This window comes from Polistes dominula, unplaced genomic scaffold, assembly GCF_049000335.1.
Source record: "Polistes dominula isolate Pdom_NZ unplaced genomic scaffold, Pdom_raw_medaka contig_17, whole genome shotgun sequence".
In the NCBI taxonomy this organism is placed as follows: Eukaryota; Metazoa; Arthropoda; class Insecta; order Hymenoptera; family Vespidae; genus Polistes; species Polistes dominula.
This window is the reverse complement of record NW_028301049.1, coordinates 3,282,102-3,298,840: the sequence shown is the minus strand read 5'-3', so window position 1 is coordinate 3,298,840 and position 16,739 is coordinate 3,282,102. Positions and strand designations below refer to the sequence as shown.

The window sequence follows — 16,739 nt, the reverse complement described above, 5'->3', positions numbered from 1 at the left end:
GATTCTGTATTACTTAATTCATCCTCTGCCCAAAATTGTAAATCAGTATCATCCGAAATAGGAGGCGGTGGTACTGAAGGCTTTAAATTATATAGAAAATATTTATATAATAATTATTAAGAGTAATAATATTTATTTTATTTTTATATATATGCAGGGTGTCTTGTAATTGATGATACAAGCGAGAGATGATTTCATATGAAAAATTAAAGTTTAAAATGTAGAATAAAATTTGTTTATATGATTACACAGCATACCCTGTATATGTATAAATATATTGACAATTTCAATTGTTTAATTTTAATAACTGTTATTTTATATTGATTATCCGTTTAACTTACAGCTTCTCCAGAAGTATACAAGTAATCTTTATTTCTAAGATTTAATTGAGACATTAAAAGAGTTGTTTTCTTTATAAGGGACACATAATTAATGTAACCTTTTTCATCTTTTAAATTGTTTATCATATATTTTTTACCCGTCCAGGTATAACGGCCCATTATTTAAAAAAGATTTTCCTGTACATTATATTTATCGTATATTAATTATTTGTACTTGTCATGTTTCCATATATACTTAAAAATTTACAACTTATGCACAGCTAATTATTGTTGATCTACACAAAATAATTTAAAAGAAAAAAAATTAAAAAAATGTCTGCACTGTTTACTTCTTTCTTTTTTTTTTCTTTCTTTCTTTCTTTCTTTTTGTTTTTGTTTTAATATTTAATCTTATATCTGAATAGGATTAAAACATCCTATATTATTCACGTATGCATTGATTTAACCCTTTGCATTTAAATGAAGAATGGTAAGCGAGACTCATCATTGAAGTGTAAAGGACTAATATACGAAAAGTAATGTTGAGGTAATATTTTTTGTATGATAAAATTCCAAATCTATTTGTAATCAAAATAAGACTAATTATTCAATCATTTTCAGATTTTCTACGTTTCTTAGAACGTGGACTATCAGTGTCATGGGGACTCGGAGTAATGTGACTTCTTTTTCTCTTAATACAATTTTCACTGATTTCGATACTACTACTTGCTGCAGTTCTTGTTTCCCTACGGAATGTTCCTTCTCCTGTCGCTTGTACTAAAATCTGAAAATCATATTCGTAAAATATTAACAATACCCAATCATATAACATTGAATATATATAATTATAGTGTAAGTTTGATATTATATTTTAATATTCACCTGCATATGTTGTAAACATTCTTCTTGCATAGAAACTGCCATTTTATATATAAAAGTATCATGCTTGTTATACATAATAGCATTTTGAAACATAAGCATAACATCTCGTTGAAAATGCGTAGTCGATCTGATTGTTCCATTATCTATATTCTTTTTTATAGTAGAAAGATCCATCGGTCGAAAAATAACGGAATGGTATCCAGGTGCTTGATCTTCTGTAATAGGTCTTAAAAATACAGACGCATATTTATGAGTAGCTAATCGATTGTAAACCAACATAACTGCTTTCTTCCATGCTCTGTAATCAGCACCTTCTCCAGTGCTTTCATTTTCTGTTTCACTGTCAACAGTGATAGTTTGTTTTTTCGAATAAGTTTTCATGGCTCGTCCACCACTTAATTTACTCAAAGAAGATTCTTCTTCATCTAATTCTGCAGTTTCTTCTCCTGCACTGACAACAGACTCTGTAGTAATTTCTTGTTTTATCGATGGCTCAGTTTTTATACATTTTTTAAGATCCTTCTCTTCCTTTATTTGATGCTCTTCCTTTATTATCATTTCTTTCTCTTCGATAAAAGAATTAGCAGTTTGTACAATCTCTTCTGTTTTGGGTTCTTGTTTTATTTGTGATACAATTTCTATATTTTTTGCATCAAATATATTTTTCGTTTTAGTTTCTACAGATTCCATTTCCGTATCAATGATTTCTTCCGATGTAATATCTTGACAAGATTCTACAGCTATAGTAGATTCTTCTATTTCTTCCATTTCTTCTTTTATTTCAACACCTGGTAATGTTGAACTGACTGTATCTTCTGAAAAATCTCTCTCCTCCTTTTTATATTCATCTGTATAAATTTCTAAAGTATCTTCAGCCGTGACATCTTGCGATTTAACAGATAATTCTTCCGCTACTTCAATAATAGTTTTTTCTTTTATTAAAATAATTGGTTCCTCTTTAAATGATTCTAATGATTCCGTACTTTCTATCGTATTCTCGATAACTTGTTCTTCTACTATTTTTTTCTTATTTTCTATGCTATGAGAACTCTCGTCATCTTCTAAAATTAAACTAATATCTTGCGACTTCTCTGTGTCTTCTATACTAGGAACATCGTTTGTTACTTCTGAGGAAACGCTAGCAGCTTCGGCAGATGGTACATCTTGTTGTTCTCCAGTAATTTTTGCAAGATGTAATTCTAATTGATCTAATTCTAAACATTCTTTATTTTCTAATTCTTCCGAAGATTCTTTTTGTTCTTTCGTATTATCGCAAGATTCTTCTTTCTCAGATACAATCATTTCTTCTTCCTCAACTTCATCTATTTCTTCTTCAATAGTACCTTCAACAGTTTCTTTTACATCAGGTGTTTTTGAATCACTTTCTTCCGTTTCTACATTCGATACAGAATCTAAAATTTCAAGATCTTCGATAATTTGTTTTTCCTCTACAGTTGTATTTGCTTTATTATTATCTTCAACGTTATTTTCTACTTCTGGAGTAACTTCTTCATTTGGAATTACTCTCTCATCAAAATTGTTTGCTTCTGATTTTTCTTCTTCTTGTGAATTAGACACATTTTCTGATATTTCAGCTATGATAACTTTTGATTCTGATGGTTCTATCGCTGTTCCTATAATTTCAGCAATGTTAGAAGTACTAGAATCTATTTCTTCGATAGCCATTTCTTCGCTGTGAGGAGAATCAGAAAGTGAAACAGCTTCGTCTACGTCTCGAGGCTTTGGACGTTCAGGTATCTGTGGAATATCTTGAGTTTGAGGAATAGTAAGACTATTGATTACTGTATTTGTATTAACAGATTCTAAAGTTTGTGGACTGCCTGTTATTTCCTCCTTTATTAATTCTTCTATATCTCCAATAATTTCATTTATTTCGTCTTTATCTATCACGTCAGCCATTATATCTTTTCTAATAACATCGTCTATGTGATCTATTATTTGCACCATACTTTCTGCTGCTGTTTGTATATTTGTTGTAGCTGGGATTGCAAGTGTCGCAGGTGGTACAACTTCGTTTTGAATAGGAGTTTGTGAAACAGGATTTTGAAGATTAGGAACCTCTTGTGAAACATTTTGTTGTTGCGATACTATAGTCGAAGGTACTTGTAAATTTGGTAATGGACCTCTTTGAGCATTAGCAGGCATTTCTAATAACATAGAGAGTGTTGGAGCACCAACTGATGGTCTTTCAGGAATAACATTTGTTATTGGAGATGGTACCATTTGATGCATAGAAGAAGTTACGCTTTGTGTTATTTGTGAAATTGGTACTTTAGGACTAGAACCAAGAAGACTGGTAATAGTAGGAGAATTTATTTGCGCAGTAGATGTCGACGTTTGTATCTGAGTTGTTGGGCTGGGAGATTTTAATAAACTTGTTAATAACGGAGACCGACCACCTCTTCCTTTCTTTTCATCATCTTCCATTGAAACATCGGTCGATTCTGACAAGTCTGAAGATGTTTCAATTACTTTACGTTGATTTCTAACAGGAACATTTTGCGAAACCATTATTTCTTGCTTTTGTTGTCGTTTAGCTAGCCAAGCAGAATGCGCCCTTGCTTTTTGTTCTTGGTCACGTTCCTCTTGTTCTATGGCATGCCACATTTTTTGTAATTTTTCTTCTGATAAAGAACCTGACTTCAACAGGTTTACTTCTGCCTTAAGTTGTTGATACTCATCTCTTTGAAAAGCTAATATCTGACCTAATTCTGCCATTCTATCTTGAGTTAATCTTTTGACTATTGATTCTCCTGCTGTTTCTCCACTTTCTCTCTTTTTACGCTTTGGTGCATCAGCATTTTCCAAAAGGTATGCATATTGTATAGCACAAGATTTTTGAGAAAACCAATCAGGTGGTCGTAATGCTTCCTTCTCTGCAAAAGGTTTTAAAGAACGTGATACGCTCATCCAATTTTGATCTCCAGATTTTACTACACTAGATGCTAAACATAATTGCTCGCGTGTTGTCCATGTGTCACATGATATGCGTTTAAACTTCAATCCTGAAAATGTAAGAAACACAATCAGAAATGATTTGAACGCATTAGAAAATCTTAGGTTAGGAAATGAAATAAGATCATTTAATTGTGATATTTTTAATAAATAAAAGTAACCAATAAGATTTAAACAAATGTTTTATTTCATTTTTATATAACGTAATATTAAAGCATTATTTTTTACTGTTAAACATTAAATAGTTTATTATATCATAAAATTGAGTTAACCTTAAAATGCAAATCTTTATTTTATTATACGAATAAAGATTTATTATATGAACTTACTATCTTGAACAGATGTCATTTTATTTCAATAAAATATTATATCATTAGTCCATTCATAAACATCAATTATTGCAATAATAATTTTAGGTTTGACATCTTTATAACTTTATGTCTACCAACACATTGTTAAGACTCATATTCACTGAACAAAAATAGAGGAACGCGCGGAATTGGAATGCGTTCGTAAATAACACTTTTGTAACAATTTAAAATTTGTTAAATGATATTAAGAATAATAATAAAAATGAAATATATTTTTAATAAGATTGTAGTCTTTAGATATATTTTTTTGTTTAATACAATTATATTTGAAATAGATTAAAATAATGATTGTAATACATTATGAATATGTCCAAAAAAAAGCAATTAAATCGGACAATTGGAAACGTTTAATATGGAAGCTTAAGCGTCGTGAAAATAGGAATACGTGGAATAGAACTGTGATGGTATGTAAAAGCAAAAAAATCTGTCAAAGGATGTTGTGGTCATATATGTCATTATTATATTATTCACGATCAAGTTTAGTTTCTTAGGAATATAATGAAAGACTAATGAATACACGCGGAGCATGTAAAATGAAAGGAACATTAAAAAATAATATTCATAGTTACTGAATAAACAAATAATAATCAGGAATTAAATCGTGTTACTGAATTGTGCATTGCTGTATATTATTACATCTATTGTTATCAATTTAATATTATTACTATTTTATTCAAATACATAGAAATGATTAATCGAAGGCGCACAAATAATTTCACTTATGTTAGTCCATGTGTGAAATATATGATATTTACGCTCAACTTTGTATTTTGGGTAAGTTAATGCTGTAATATTTTTCATGGGTATTTTACCAGATTGATAAATGTAAATAATACAATATGTAAATATTAAATATGAATATTTTAATTATCTAGCTATTTGGAGGATTATTAATTGGAGTGGGTCTTTATGCATTTGTTGATAAATGGCAAGCAACTGGTTCGGTAAGAGTGGAAAATGTATACGATGTCATTTTGAATATCTCCCTTGTAATGGTAATAGCCGGTGGAGTGGTATTCGTTGTAAGCTTCGCTGGATGTGTTGGTGCACTTCGTGAAAATACCTGCCTACTTAAATTCGTCAGTATCACATTCCTCCAAATTTATTTAGATTCTATTATAGATCATGATTCATATTAAATCTTTACAGTATTCATTGTGCCTGCTGGTTTTCTTCCTCTTGGAAATGGGTGTTGCAATAGTTGGTTTTGTATTTCCTCATACGTTACAATCATTATTAGAAGAATCATTTACAGAAAAAATTATTCAAACGTATAGAGAAGATCCAGATTTGCAGAATTTTATTGATTTTGGACAACAAGAAGTTAGTATATTTATCTCTTTTTTTTTTTGATATATCATTTCAAATAAACATAATAAAAAAATAATATATAAAATCATGATTCTTATTTCTTTTTTTATAGTTCAAATGCTGCGGTTTAAGTCAAGCTGGATATATGGATTGGGGAAAAAATGAATATTTCAATTGTTCTAGTCCTAGTGTTGAACATTGTGGTGTACCATTTTCTTGCTGTATAAATGCTACAGACATAAGTGTAAATATTTCAATTTTATTGGTGTAAAAATACTATTTAAAACATATTATTATATAAAATATATTAATCAATATCATTATTAAATTTTGTAGAGTGGACTCGTTAATATAATGTGCGGATACAAAGACAAAGTCTTAACTCTTCCTGTATCAGAAGCAAGTAAAAAAGTATGGACCAGCGGTTGCATTGAAATAGTTCGCAATTGGGCAGAACGCAATTTATATACGATAGCAGGTATCGCTTTGGGTGTAGCGCTTAGCCAGTTATTTGTTATTTATCTAGCCAAGACGTTGGAAGGTCAAATTGAGTTACAAAGATCTGGTTGGCATTCCTGAGCTTGACTTCAGGCCACCTACCACTATTTTATTCATTCCCCAGCAAGGAAGCAGGTGGCCAGTGTCTATACAAAATGCCAGAATGCTAAAGGAAATGTGAATGCTCGAGTGGTGGCATTGCTTGTTCTATTTGCAATCTCATTATACATATTGTGCATTTGATTCTTCATTTCTTTATTATCTTCATTTGTACTTAGGTAAAAGAACATTTTTTATACTTAATATCGATACGAAAGAGGAAAATATTTCAATCATTTCTTTTCTTTTTTTTTTTTTAAATAGAATTCTTATTATTATCATCTTTAAATCTATTCATTTCTCTAGAATAGAAATACTTGGCCATTGTATCCGAATAGATTTACACACTCCTCTTTTTGAATAATACTAAATTAATATTTTAATATATTATGTGTATAAACGTCTGAGATATTTACATATCTATATACTTTTTTTTCTCACTTTAGTATTAAATAATGGTCTATACATAGACCGCATCTTAATGTGTTCAAAGAAACGATAATGAGATTTATTATATTTTGACTGTTTTTTTTTTTATAGTCAACTTGGATGTAATCCTCATCTCGATTCGAATTAATTTGTTAAATGATATTTTAAATGTTATCTTTGATATACATTTATTGCGGAAACATTTTATTTTGATATATTTTAAAATTTAACAACATCTGCAAAATACGCACATCGCTTAAGTTAATAATATGTTCATATATATATATATATATTTTTTTTTAATACATCATGATATAGTATTGTTTAGTAAACGAGATATTATTATTATTATTATTATAGTATTCTTTAAAACATGTTAATTTTATATACTCTTTTTTACAACGGTGCACATTATTAATTACACCAACAAGCAGAAGAACATCCGGTGCCAAAATCAGAATATTGTCTTTAAAAATTTTCTTTTGAAAACAAATCTGACAATAATCTGGTATGAATGATTTGTTTATCCAGTAGGTATAAAAGAAAAATGGATTTACTGTGTCTTTTTATCAACAATAAATGTAAAACTGATATATAAAACCATCTAGTTTGTAATAAACAAGTACTATTCTAATATAACTAAATCCTTGCCATTGTCGTTGATATAATACAATTATTTAACAAAAATATGATAGATTTTAAATACATTTATTTATAAAGATTAACATCTACAGACGTATCATCAGAATATTCTAAAATAATACGTTGACCATCTATGAGCATAGAATTTTCGAATAGATCTGTTAAATGAACATCCATTTGATCGCTTATCAATGCACCCGTATTGTAGTTGAACAAACGTAATTTATTTGTAGTCGAAGTGTTGCTAGGAATTTTAAGTACTTCCACTAGGGAATCTATGATCTTACCAATGGTCCAATTTTTGTTAGTAAAAATACCTTTGCTGACAGTAGCATCTTTATTTGAAACAGTTTTCGGATAATATACGAGAAAGTAACAACGTTCACTGATAGGCACATTTTTAGGACCTATAGCAGTGCTTTTAACACGCATCAATTGTACCTGATAACAATGACAACAAGTTATTTTCAATAATATCATTTTGAAAAGGAATAGGATTACTATTTGAACATACTTTGTTAGCCATAGCAGTATTTTTAGATTTTCTTAAAGAATCTGTAACTTCTTGATCTACGATAGCCTTTGCTTGAGCAAATTTTCTCTTGGGTATTTGCCATTTTTTCAGTTTCTTTAACGTCTCGTCGTCACTAACTTCCATACAACCATGATATCTATGTTTCAAGCAGAAGTGTATCTTACATTTATAACATAACATCTCAACGACTGAAGTTTCTTTACAATCTTCTTTAGAACAAACATAATTAGAAGATTTTTCTTTAGGCAAAGTTACATCTGACTGAGGTTTAGAACATTTATGTGATTCTGCATTAAAGTGATTCTTACAGAATGTCAATTGACAATGGTCGCATTTAAATGGTAGAAAATCTAATTGTTTACAATTATCCAATGCACAATTTTCTCCGGTATTAGGAAATTCCATGTTTATATTTGTTTTACTTTTATTTGCATCCAACAATATGTTTTGTTATATCGTTAAGTAATAGTGTTTGTTTTTATTTAAAAATAATATTTTAATTATGAGAAGGTGTTGGAGAATGCAAATGATTTTCACTCAGTGTACCTAATGCCAAGTTATTCCACTTTTGTTCTAATTCTTTCAATGTCATGTGCGAATCACCATTATCACTTTCGGGATCTGGTAGTTCTGCTACTGGTACTAAAATATCATCTATAGGTAATTTTTCTTTACGCCATGCCTCATCGATTAAATCCAATAATCTACCATCACCACAAACTTGGCTGTCCATTCCGTTATTATTGAACAATGTAAATTGTGACCTTTATAATTAAATTTGTTTAAAAAAAACTCTATTGATATGTTTATACTCTATGGAGAATAGCAGCGCCCTGCTGCGGCTCTCAAGATAAGTAAACAGGGGGTAGCTGCTACAGCACCCTCTATTTCTTTTTCACAAGCTGTCATTTTGTTGTTGAAGGAAATTTTGACAATAAAAATATAAGAAGTAGAAAATAAGTAAATAACTTCAAATTTAGAACATACATTTTCCAGAGTGGCATATTATCGTCAGTCACTTTAAATTTAAATCGCAGTTACATTTCGATTATTATCGATAGTTGCGCTGATATCGCTTTTAAATTTCCCGCGTATTTAAATTGTTAACTTTTAATTTGAAAAGTATGTGACACATGATTTTTATTATCTTATTCAATTAAAATGAATTATTTTAATTATATATATATATTACTTTTTTATTATTTATATATGTAATAGTTCCTAATTTGTCTATGATCTGTTTAAAAGTTGTATTTATCGTTTTCAGATCTTTGGAAGACCAAGAATGGCAATGAGAAGAATTGAATCACCCTTTCCAAATATGGCAAAGACAAGATTAACCCACTCATCTATTGCTTTTTTTTTTTTAATTTTCTATCTAAAATTCGTACAATAAGGACACATCCCAGATTTACGTATATAGTTAGTGAAAGTTATCGAAGGTGAGCAAGTTTGTTAACGGTATCATTCATCTCAATGTTCTATAAATAAAAAAATCAAAATTTCGAATCTTCAATTAATTAATAAAAACAATGTACAAATTACTTCTATTCTATTGTAGAGATGAACATCAATATAATTATGAATCATTAATGAAGGATAAAAAAAAGTAAATCTTGTCAAGGACAAAGAAATCAGGTTAATAATTCAAACTTTGCATCGAGTGATAATACGTACAGGGTGTCCCAAATTTAAATGACCAAATTACGAAGGATCAATCTACTACAATTATAAATTTTATATCACATTATTTAGTAATTATTTATAATTTACGCAGTGGAATGTTATACTGTATGATAAACATATAATCTATTTAAAAATCAGATAAATTTTCAACTGCTATCGGACAAAATTTCAAACAAAATTGTTGTTAAATGTAAGTTAGATCCCTTGCAAGTTGAGTGATTTAAAATTGGAGACACCTAGTATATATTTGCACACATCCTTATATCTCAATGATAATAACGGTATTACGATCTTTGAAGTCACAGATTTGTGGTCTTGAAGATAGGTGTGTACTTCTCAGTTACTCAGTTACTCAGCAGTACTCAACGCTTGCTTGAACAACTTGGTATCGTCGAACGTTTTCTCAGTTAACGAAGGAACGTTGCCTTGTGTGGATCAACAGGTGGTGTGCTAGTGATCTCCCTGACACAAGAGTGTTCCACCATCCAAGCATGGGTTAGTAATAATATTTATTTTATCATCAATACAAATCAAATATATATACATAAATTTATTAATAATTATATATATACATACATGTTCCAATTTAGAATCAATTTTGTATCCTGTTTTTATGACTACGATGAAAAATTGAAAGATTTAGGATTAACACAATGGGATGATGATCGAAAAGAAAAAAAAATCGTGGGATTTCTCAATCACCGAGAAAAGAAAGTTCCAGATGATAGATCATACCTTTTTTTAAGATCATCTTTATAAACGTCATCTTTTATAAGACATTCGTCATTTTTTAAATATTATTTCTTTTTTTTTTTCATGCGATCATGTATATATATATATATATATATATGTATACGAGATTAAGATCTATTAATGGTGCTCTTCAGACACAGGATGTTACTGAGTAACGTTTTTACCGTTACGCACGTAGAAGAATTAATGAGATTTGTGTTTAAATTGTTTCTTTAAGTGACGTTTAGTCTCTTTCTCAAAGGCGTTATACAAATGTCTTTTGCATAATACTAAAAATATCTTATTGATGATTTAATATTTGATATTAGAATCAAACAAATATGAAGTATGAGTTGGAGTATCTTATTTTTCATTATTTTAAGTAGAATTTATACTTTGATATTTGAATCATTATTTTCCCCACGATATTTCTATTTAAAATATAAAATATTAGAATTGAAATAAATATAAAAGAATTTAAATTATTTCGACGTATATTATCGATAAATTTTTCAAGATATTTTACTCTAAAACAAAGGATAATACAAACAAATTGTATTCTACATTTTTGATTAAGATTTTTATGTAAAACACCACCCCTTGTTTTGTTATATCAATAATATTAAACATTTATTTAATTATTAATAATATATATATATATATAAAATTATTAGAGTACAAATATTTGTGCTTGATAATATTTTTCAAAGAGAATATGGTCGTCGATCATCGAATTCTTTATAGACCAAGTGAAGACAGTTATTGTATCGTCGTAATCGTTGATAATTCTCGCGAGTTCGTAGAGCTACATTTATAGGGTCAGAAGGTGCAATTACATTGCAGTTATCATATTAACTCGGTTAGTCCTCGGTCGCAATCTTTCTGATTAGGCCTCGTCCTAAACTCAAATGGAGAATGAGTCTAAGGCCAGTGCATATGTCCTATTATGTTTCGTCTGCAAATGGATCCTACCATCGTTGAAAAATATTTTCAACTTTTACATTATTATTATATTTATTTTATATTTATTAATAATACATTTATGTGTATGCGTGGAATAATAATTTATTTTCTTTACGTGAAATTCTATTATATTCTATTTTTGTTATAATAATTATAACTTATTATATAATTATAATTATAATATATAATTATATAATTATATAATTATATAATATATATATATATATATATAATTATTTTTATATTATAAAATATATATTATATAATAATAATTAATATATAATATAATATAATAATAATAATAATAATAATAATAATAAATAAATATATATATATATATATATATATAAACAAAATATATATACAAACGTAAAATATATAATTATATATAAAATATATAATATATATTATTTAAATATAAAATATATATAACATATAACTTATATTATATATATATATATAAACTTATATTATAAAATATAACATATATATATAATTATAATTATAATTATAATTGTATTCTATTTTTGTTCTAATAATACGTGAATAATATACTACTCTGTTACTTTAAAAAATATTGCAACCATATAACTATAACACAATTAAATACAATAAAATAGTCAAATAAATATTATAAAAATTCGTAATAAAATATAAAAAATATATTCGATAGATTGCATAATAATAATTCTAGTTTTTCACACTCGTCGTCCTTGCTAGAAATATAAGAGAATTGAATCTTCGTAATAATATGAGATACAAAAATAATTATTTAAAAAATAAAACTGGATCTGGTAAACTTGTTGTTTACGTATGACACAAACATAGAAAAAAAAGTCAAGCAAAACTTGATCTAATTTATTTTTCTATCATTTTGTTATTGATTTCGATAGTTCGTTTACGTAATGTTGAATACAAGAAATAAAAATAAGTAGATATCCTTACAACAATTTTCTTTTCTTTTCTTTTTTTTTTTTTTTTCTTAACGAGTTACGTTTCCTTTCGTTTCACATTTACGTCAGTCAAGTTATTTGATTATTTTCTTTTTTCTATTTTCAGGAGTCACTTATGCTAGCAGTTTATTCGTCTTGCTCGCTGTAAGTGAAATGTCTTATGTATAAAATATATCACACATATGTACAACTTTCTTAAATTATTTTCTCAACTTTTGTTTCGTAACATTTTGTTACGTGCAATGTTTTCCTTGGAATACTACGTAAAATTCGTACGAATTTAAGGATACAGAAAAATTCAAAATTATATATATATATATTGTTAAAATATAATACAACTGTATGTAGATATTTTGTATAAAATTATTTGAAGAATTATTTGTATGCATTGTTATGAACATTTTAATGAAATTAATTATATAAATTTGTTATTTTTTAATAGGTATTGTTAATAACAGTGAATGGCGGCGATATAATACGTAAAAGTATAGTTTTCGACAAGAACACGCCGGACGTGTTTTATTGTCCCCAACATAAGCCAACAGGATTTGAAAAAATGATCGTAAAAGCGAAACCATTATGGAGGCTTTGTCAATTTGAGGGCAAACCTATTCCAGAGGATTACAAAAGTGATTGTTACAATGACGTAGATGAATCGGAGTACGCTTGTAAGGAAAAATATAGAATTATGGTGAGTAATCATATCTATAAATGATTACTATTATTATTATTCTATAGAAAGCGTATTCTTAGCGTGGAAATATTGAAAGATTGCTGTGATAAAGTGATTACGAGAATCAAAAGCATGGCGCACACTTGGTTGTTGCACAGTAACATGTTCAAAATTCATGCAAGTCGATCGAACAGGAAGAAAGTTTTGTAAAAGTATTATAATAATATGAATTAGTATAATATTATTTAGTGCATTACTTGTATGTATTGTACTACATGATATTTTGATTTTAAAATAATTATATTCAAAACGAAATAACACGTACTACCAAGTATTGGGTTGCTTGACAAGTTTAAAACAAGATTTAGAACAAAAAATAATATAAAATATTCAATATTATTATAAAAATAAAATAAATATATTAAAATATTAAAATATGTAAAATAAAAATATAAAATATTATATTATATATATTAAATATTAAATATTATTATAAAAATAAGGTAAATATATAAAATATTAAATATTATATATTATATATTAAATATTAAATATTAAATATTATTATAAAAATAAGATAAATATATAAAATATTAAAATATTAAAATATGTAAAATAAAAATATAAAATATTAAAATATATAAAATATTAAATATTATATATTATATATTAAATATTAAATATTATATATTATATATTAAATATTAAATATTATATATTATTATAAAAATAAGATAAATATATAAAATATTAAAATAATAAAATATATAAAATAAAAATATAAAAAATATATTATATATATAAAAATATTATTATATAAAATAATTAAAAATCCGCCGAACTTTTCGAGCAATCCAAATTATATTGGGAGTGGTGCATTTGTATAAAAATATTATAAAAGGTTCAGATATATGCATACACAAACAAAATCATAGATTAATATGCATTGATTATTACACCCTATTGAATGATATTTTATCATTTTCAGAAAGAACTCTCTTTCGAAAAAACAATAAGGCCAATCTACGTTCAACAATGATATCCATTTTCGATCGTTTGCAATGCCCCGAACATCATAATATCACATTGCTACATGCTCATTCATTATTCATGCGATCATCGTAACACTACGTGTAACCGCTGGTGTTGGTTTTCTTTTTTCTTACAGAAGCGAATCAAAAATGCCGAGGGAGACGGAAAAGCCATTGACAACGACTACATCGAGAAATAGATGAAAATGACGATGCTGCACGGCCAATCCACGCGCAAATCCATTATTCACACACTATTAAAAAAAGAATATTAAAAAAAAAAAAAACAAACAAAAACAAAAAAAGAAAAACATACATGTACACACACATTACATAAAACCAAATTATATCTTACTTACTAATGCTCGAGCTGCGCTGTTGCAGGGTACAAAAATGCAATGGCGGATTGAGCAACTCTTCGGAATTCCAAAGTTTCCAAATTTCTTTTCATTAAGATTCTAGAAAAATATGTTTCTTTTTTTTTTTTTTTTTAAATAAATTTAGTTGATGCGTTATACTATGAAATTTTTGTTAATAACTTCATGGAAGTTTCTTTTTCATAACTTCAGTTAGAGAATCCTGAAATTTGTATCGCTTGGGATTCCCACTTGACTTGATCCGCCATTGATATCAAATCTGTAAAATATTAATAATAATATTAATAATAATAATTAAATAGGTGCCTGAATACACATAACGAATACTAAAGTTATACTTTCACACCTAATCAATGGCTCGCTTCGCTTGATTATTTTATTTTTTATTTTATTTCTTTTGATACCAATTAAATACTACTTCGTTGAACATGACAAAATAATGTAACAAATTTAATCGAATATTAAATTGTAAGTTTAAATACACATGACGAAACGTACGATTGAAATAAGAAATATGTTTTGTGCATAGTTACAAAAAAAAAATAATAATAATAATAATATTTCAGTAATTTATAAACAAAACAAAAGAAACAAACAAACAAAAAAAAGAATGAAATTTCTTTCTTTTCTTACAAAACCTCAAATTCCTTTTTTAATAGTACGATTTAATTTTTCATTTGTATTATTTAAAAAAAAAAAAACAAACAAAAAGAATAGGAAAAAAGGACTGTTGTATCTTTGACATTGAATTTAAATAATAAAACTAACACCGAGCTTCTTGACAATTAATTATTAACAATAAAATCGGAAGTATGGTTTTAGTAAGCATTAATGTCGCTTAATTTAATCGATCATAATTTCAATAAATTATAATAATTATCATAATTTTCCCGTAGTAGAGTGTAGGTATAATATAATGATAGTCTCTTTTTAACACAAATTCGTATAATGTTTATAAAACTTATGAAAATTATTAAATAATATTATTTTCTTTAAAAGAAAGAGAAAAAGAAAAAAAGATAATTAAATATTGAACTACTACTAGCTATTGCAATCTTCTTTTTTATTTTTATTTTTTTCATTTTTTGTTTCCCGTATAAAAATAAACGAAATAATGCTACTTTTGTAAATATTTCTATTCTATTATCTTTTTTCTTTTTTTGTATATTTATCTATTATTATTCTAATTATAAATGCAATATGCTCTATACATATTGAAATTATAATATTACAACAAAACAGAAACTTCGGGATTTTATTCAGGAACTATTTCTACATCCTTCGGTACGTAACATTTAGTATAGATAATAATAATAATAATAATTATAATTATTCGTATAATAAAAAATTGCTGATATTTATTGGATTATAGTATCTTTAAATATTTTTGATTGATAATTTATATAAAAATGTCAGCATTTATAATTTAATATCGGTGCATCATATGTGTGCATCACTTGCGTCTATGTATTTAAAAAAAAAAAAAAATAATTAAACAAGAGAGCTTAAAAAAATATTTAAAAATACAACATAACTACATAAATAAAATCAAATACAATTTTTGTTAACAAGGAAAAATAGATTTGTCATAGTGTACAAATTATTAAAATATAAATAGTATATTAAATTATAATGCATAAAATAATTTCGTTTGTTTTAGATGAGACTCCATCCACCAGGAAGTAATACGCCATATAACGGAACACGTCTATCAAAATTTCTTACTGTCGATAAAAATGAATTCGTGAAAAAGAATAAAGTTTAATTAAACTTATTCTATTATTTATTCGTTGAGCTTTGTAACATTTAAAAAGAAAATAATTAATATATCATCAATTATATATATATATAGAATTAATATATACATGAATGGTATAAAACTACATTTAAATGTAAGAAATCTTTTTTAAGTAATTAATCCTACTTTCAATTGTGTATAATTCATTTTTATTTCAAATGACACACAAATTTTAATAATTATTATTAATTATTATTTATAAAGATATTTAAAATACAAGAATTATTCTATACAATGGAGTTTCTTACTTTTAAACATTATATTTTAAATGTATAACATTGTACAGTTAACTCTAACACGATTCATACATTATAGTGTTGTATAAAATCGTCCACTACAATAATTGTTTTCTTTTGTAATGCAAATTATGTTAATAACACTATTTTGACACTAATTGCAAGACACTACATGTAAACATAAATCTTGCGTTAACATAAACATAATTATTATTAAAATAAATTTA

The 16,739-nt window shown here is 26.6% G+C and overlaps 5 protein-coding genes across 6 annotated transcripts; 2 read left to right on the top strand and 3 right to left on the bottom strand.

The window, feature by feature from the left end:
• Window positions 1-661: 661 nt before the first annotated feature.
• On the bottom strand, window positions 662-4,796 carry Brd8 (Bromodomain containing 8). The gene is made up of 3 exons (XM_015323971.2): window positions 4,508-4,796; window positions 1,203-4,228; window positions 662-1,104 (listed from the first exon to the last, which is right to left on the bottom strand). The coding sequence occupies exons 1-3, from the start codon at window positions 4,524-4,526 to the stop codon at window positions 928-930; spliced, it is 3,222 nt and encodes a 1,073-aa protein (XP_015179457.1). The 5' UTR covers window positions 4,527-4,796; the 3' UTR covers window positions 662-927.
• A 167-nt stretch (window positions 4,797-4,963) lies between these two features.
• LOC107067993 (tetraspanin-33) lies at window positions 4,964-7,508 on the top strand. The gene is made up of 5 exons (XM_015323974.2): window positions 4,964-5,323; window positions 5,425-5,628; window positions 5,699-5,872; window positions 5,973-6,104; window positions 6,197-7,508. Exons 1-5 carry the CDS (start codon window positions 5,237-5,239, stop codon window positions 6,437-6,439), a joined length of 840 nt encoding a protein of 279 aa, XP_015179460.1. The 5' UTR covers window positions 4,964-5,236; the 3' UTR covers window positions 6,440-7,508.
• Window positions 7,509-7,578: 70 nt separating this feature from the next.
• On the bottom strand, window positions 7,579-8,468 carry LOC107067994 (AN1-type zinc finger protein 1). Its single transcript, XM_015323975.2, has 2 exons — window positions 8,043-8,468; window positions 7,579-7,969 (listed from the first exon to the last, which is right to left on the bottom strand). Exons 1-2 carry the CDS (start codon window positions 8,466-8,468, stop codon window positions 7,595-7,597), a joined length of 801 nt encoding a protein of 266 aa, XP_015179461.1. The 3' UTR covers window positions 7,579-7,594.
• Window positions 8,468-8,879, bottom strand: LOC107067995 (anaphase-promoting complex subunit 13). Its single transcript, XM_015323976.2, has one exon. The coding sequence runs from the start codon at window positions 8,794-8,796 to the stop codon at window positions 8,560-8,562; it is 237 nt and encodes a 78-aa protein (XP_015179462.1). The 5' UTR covers window positions 8,797-8,879; the 3' UTR covers window positions 8,468-8,559.
• Window positions 8,880-10,082: 1,203 nt separating this feature from the next.
• On the top strand, window positions 10,083-16,619 carry LOC107067996 (uncharacterized). Of its 2 annotated transcripts, none has more exons than XM_015323977.2 (4): window positions 10,083-10,244; window positions 12,504-12,541; window positions 12,840-13,088; window positions 16,139-16,619. In XM_015323977.2, exons 1-4 carry the CDS (start codon window positions 10,241-10,243, stop codon window positions 16,241-16,243), a joined length of 396 nt encoding a protein of 131 aa, XP_015179463.1. In that variant the 5' UTR covers window positions 10,083-10,240; the 3' UTR covers window positions 16,244-16,619. The 2 variants fall into 2 exon arrangements, with proteins under 2 accessions (XP_015179463.1, XP_015179464.1); XM_015323978.2 differs by lacking the exon at window positions 16,139-16,619 and adding an exon at window positions 14,239-14,590 and having other exon boundaries at window positions 10,087-10,244.
• The last annotated feature ends 120 nt before the right edge of the window (window positions 16,620-16,739 follow it).

Bases quoted from the DNA above. Each gene is read 5' to 3' on its own strand.
- Brd8 (XM_015323971.2), bottom strand. The intron at 1,105-1,202 runs GTGAATATTAAA...TATGATTTTCAG, and splicing joins AATGTTTACAACATATGCAG to ATTTTAGTACAAGCGACAGG.
- LOC107067993 (XM_015323974.2), top strand. From the start codon at position 5,237: ATGATTAATCGAAGGCGCACAAATAATTTCACTTATGTTAGTCCATGT. The intron at 5,629-5,698 runs GTCAGTATCACA...AAATCTTTACAG, and splicing joins ATACCTGCCTACTTAAATTC to TATTCATTGTGCCTGCTGGT. The intron at 6,105-6,196 runs GTAAATATTTCA...TAAATTTTGTAG, and splicing joins TAAATGCTACAGACATAAGT to AGTGGACTCGTTAATATAAT.
- LOC107067994 (XM_015323975.2), bottom strand. From the start codon at position 8,468: ATGGAATTTCCTAATACCGGAGAAAATTGTGCATTGGATAATTGTAAA. The intron at 7,970-8,042 runs GTATGTTCAAAT...CATTGTTATCAG, and splicing joins ATACTGCTATGGCTAACAAA to GTACAATTGATGCGTGTTAA.
- LOC107067995 (XM_015323976.2), bottom strand. From the start codon at position 8,796: ATGGACAGCCAAGTTTGTGGTGATGGTAGATTATTGGATTTAATCGAT.
- LOC107067996 (XM_015323977.2), top strand. The intron at 12,542-12,839 runs GTAAGTGAAATG...ATTTTTTAATAG, and splicing joins GTTTATTCGTCTTGCTCGCT to GTATTGTTAATAACAGTGAA. The intron at 13,089-16,138 runs GTGAGTAATCAT...CGTTTGTTTTAG, and splicing joins AGGAAAAATATAGAATTATG to ATGAGACTCCATCCACCAGG.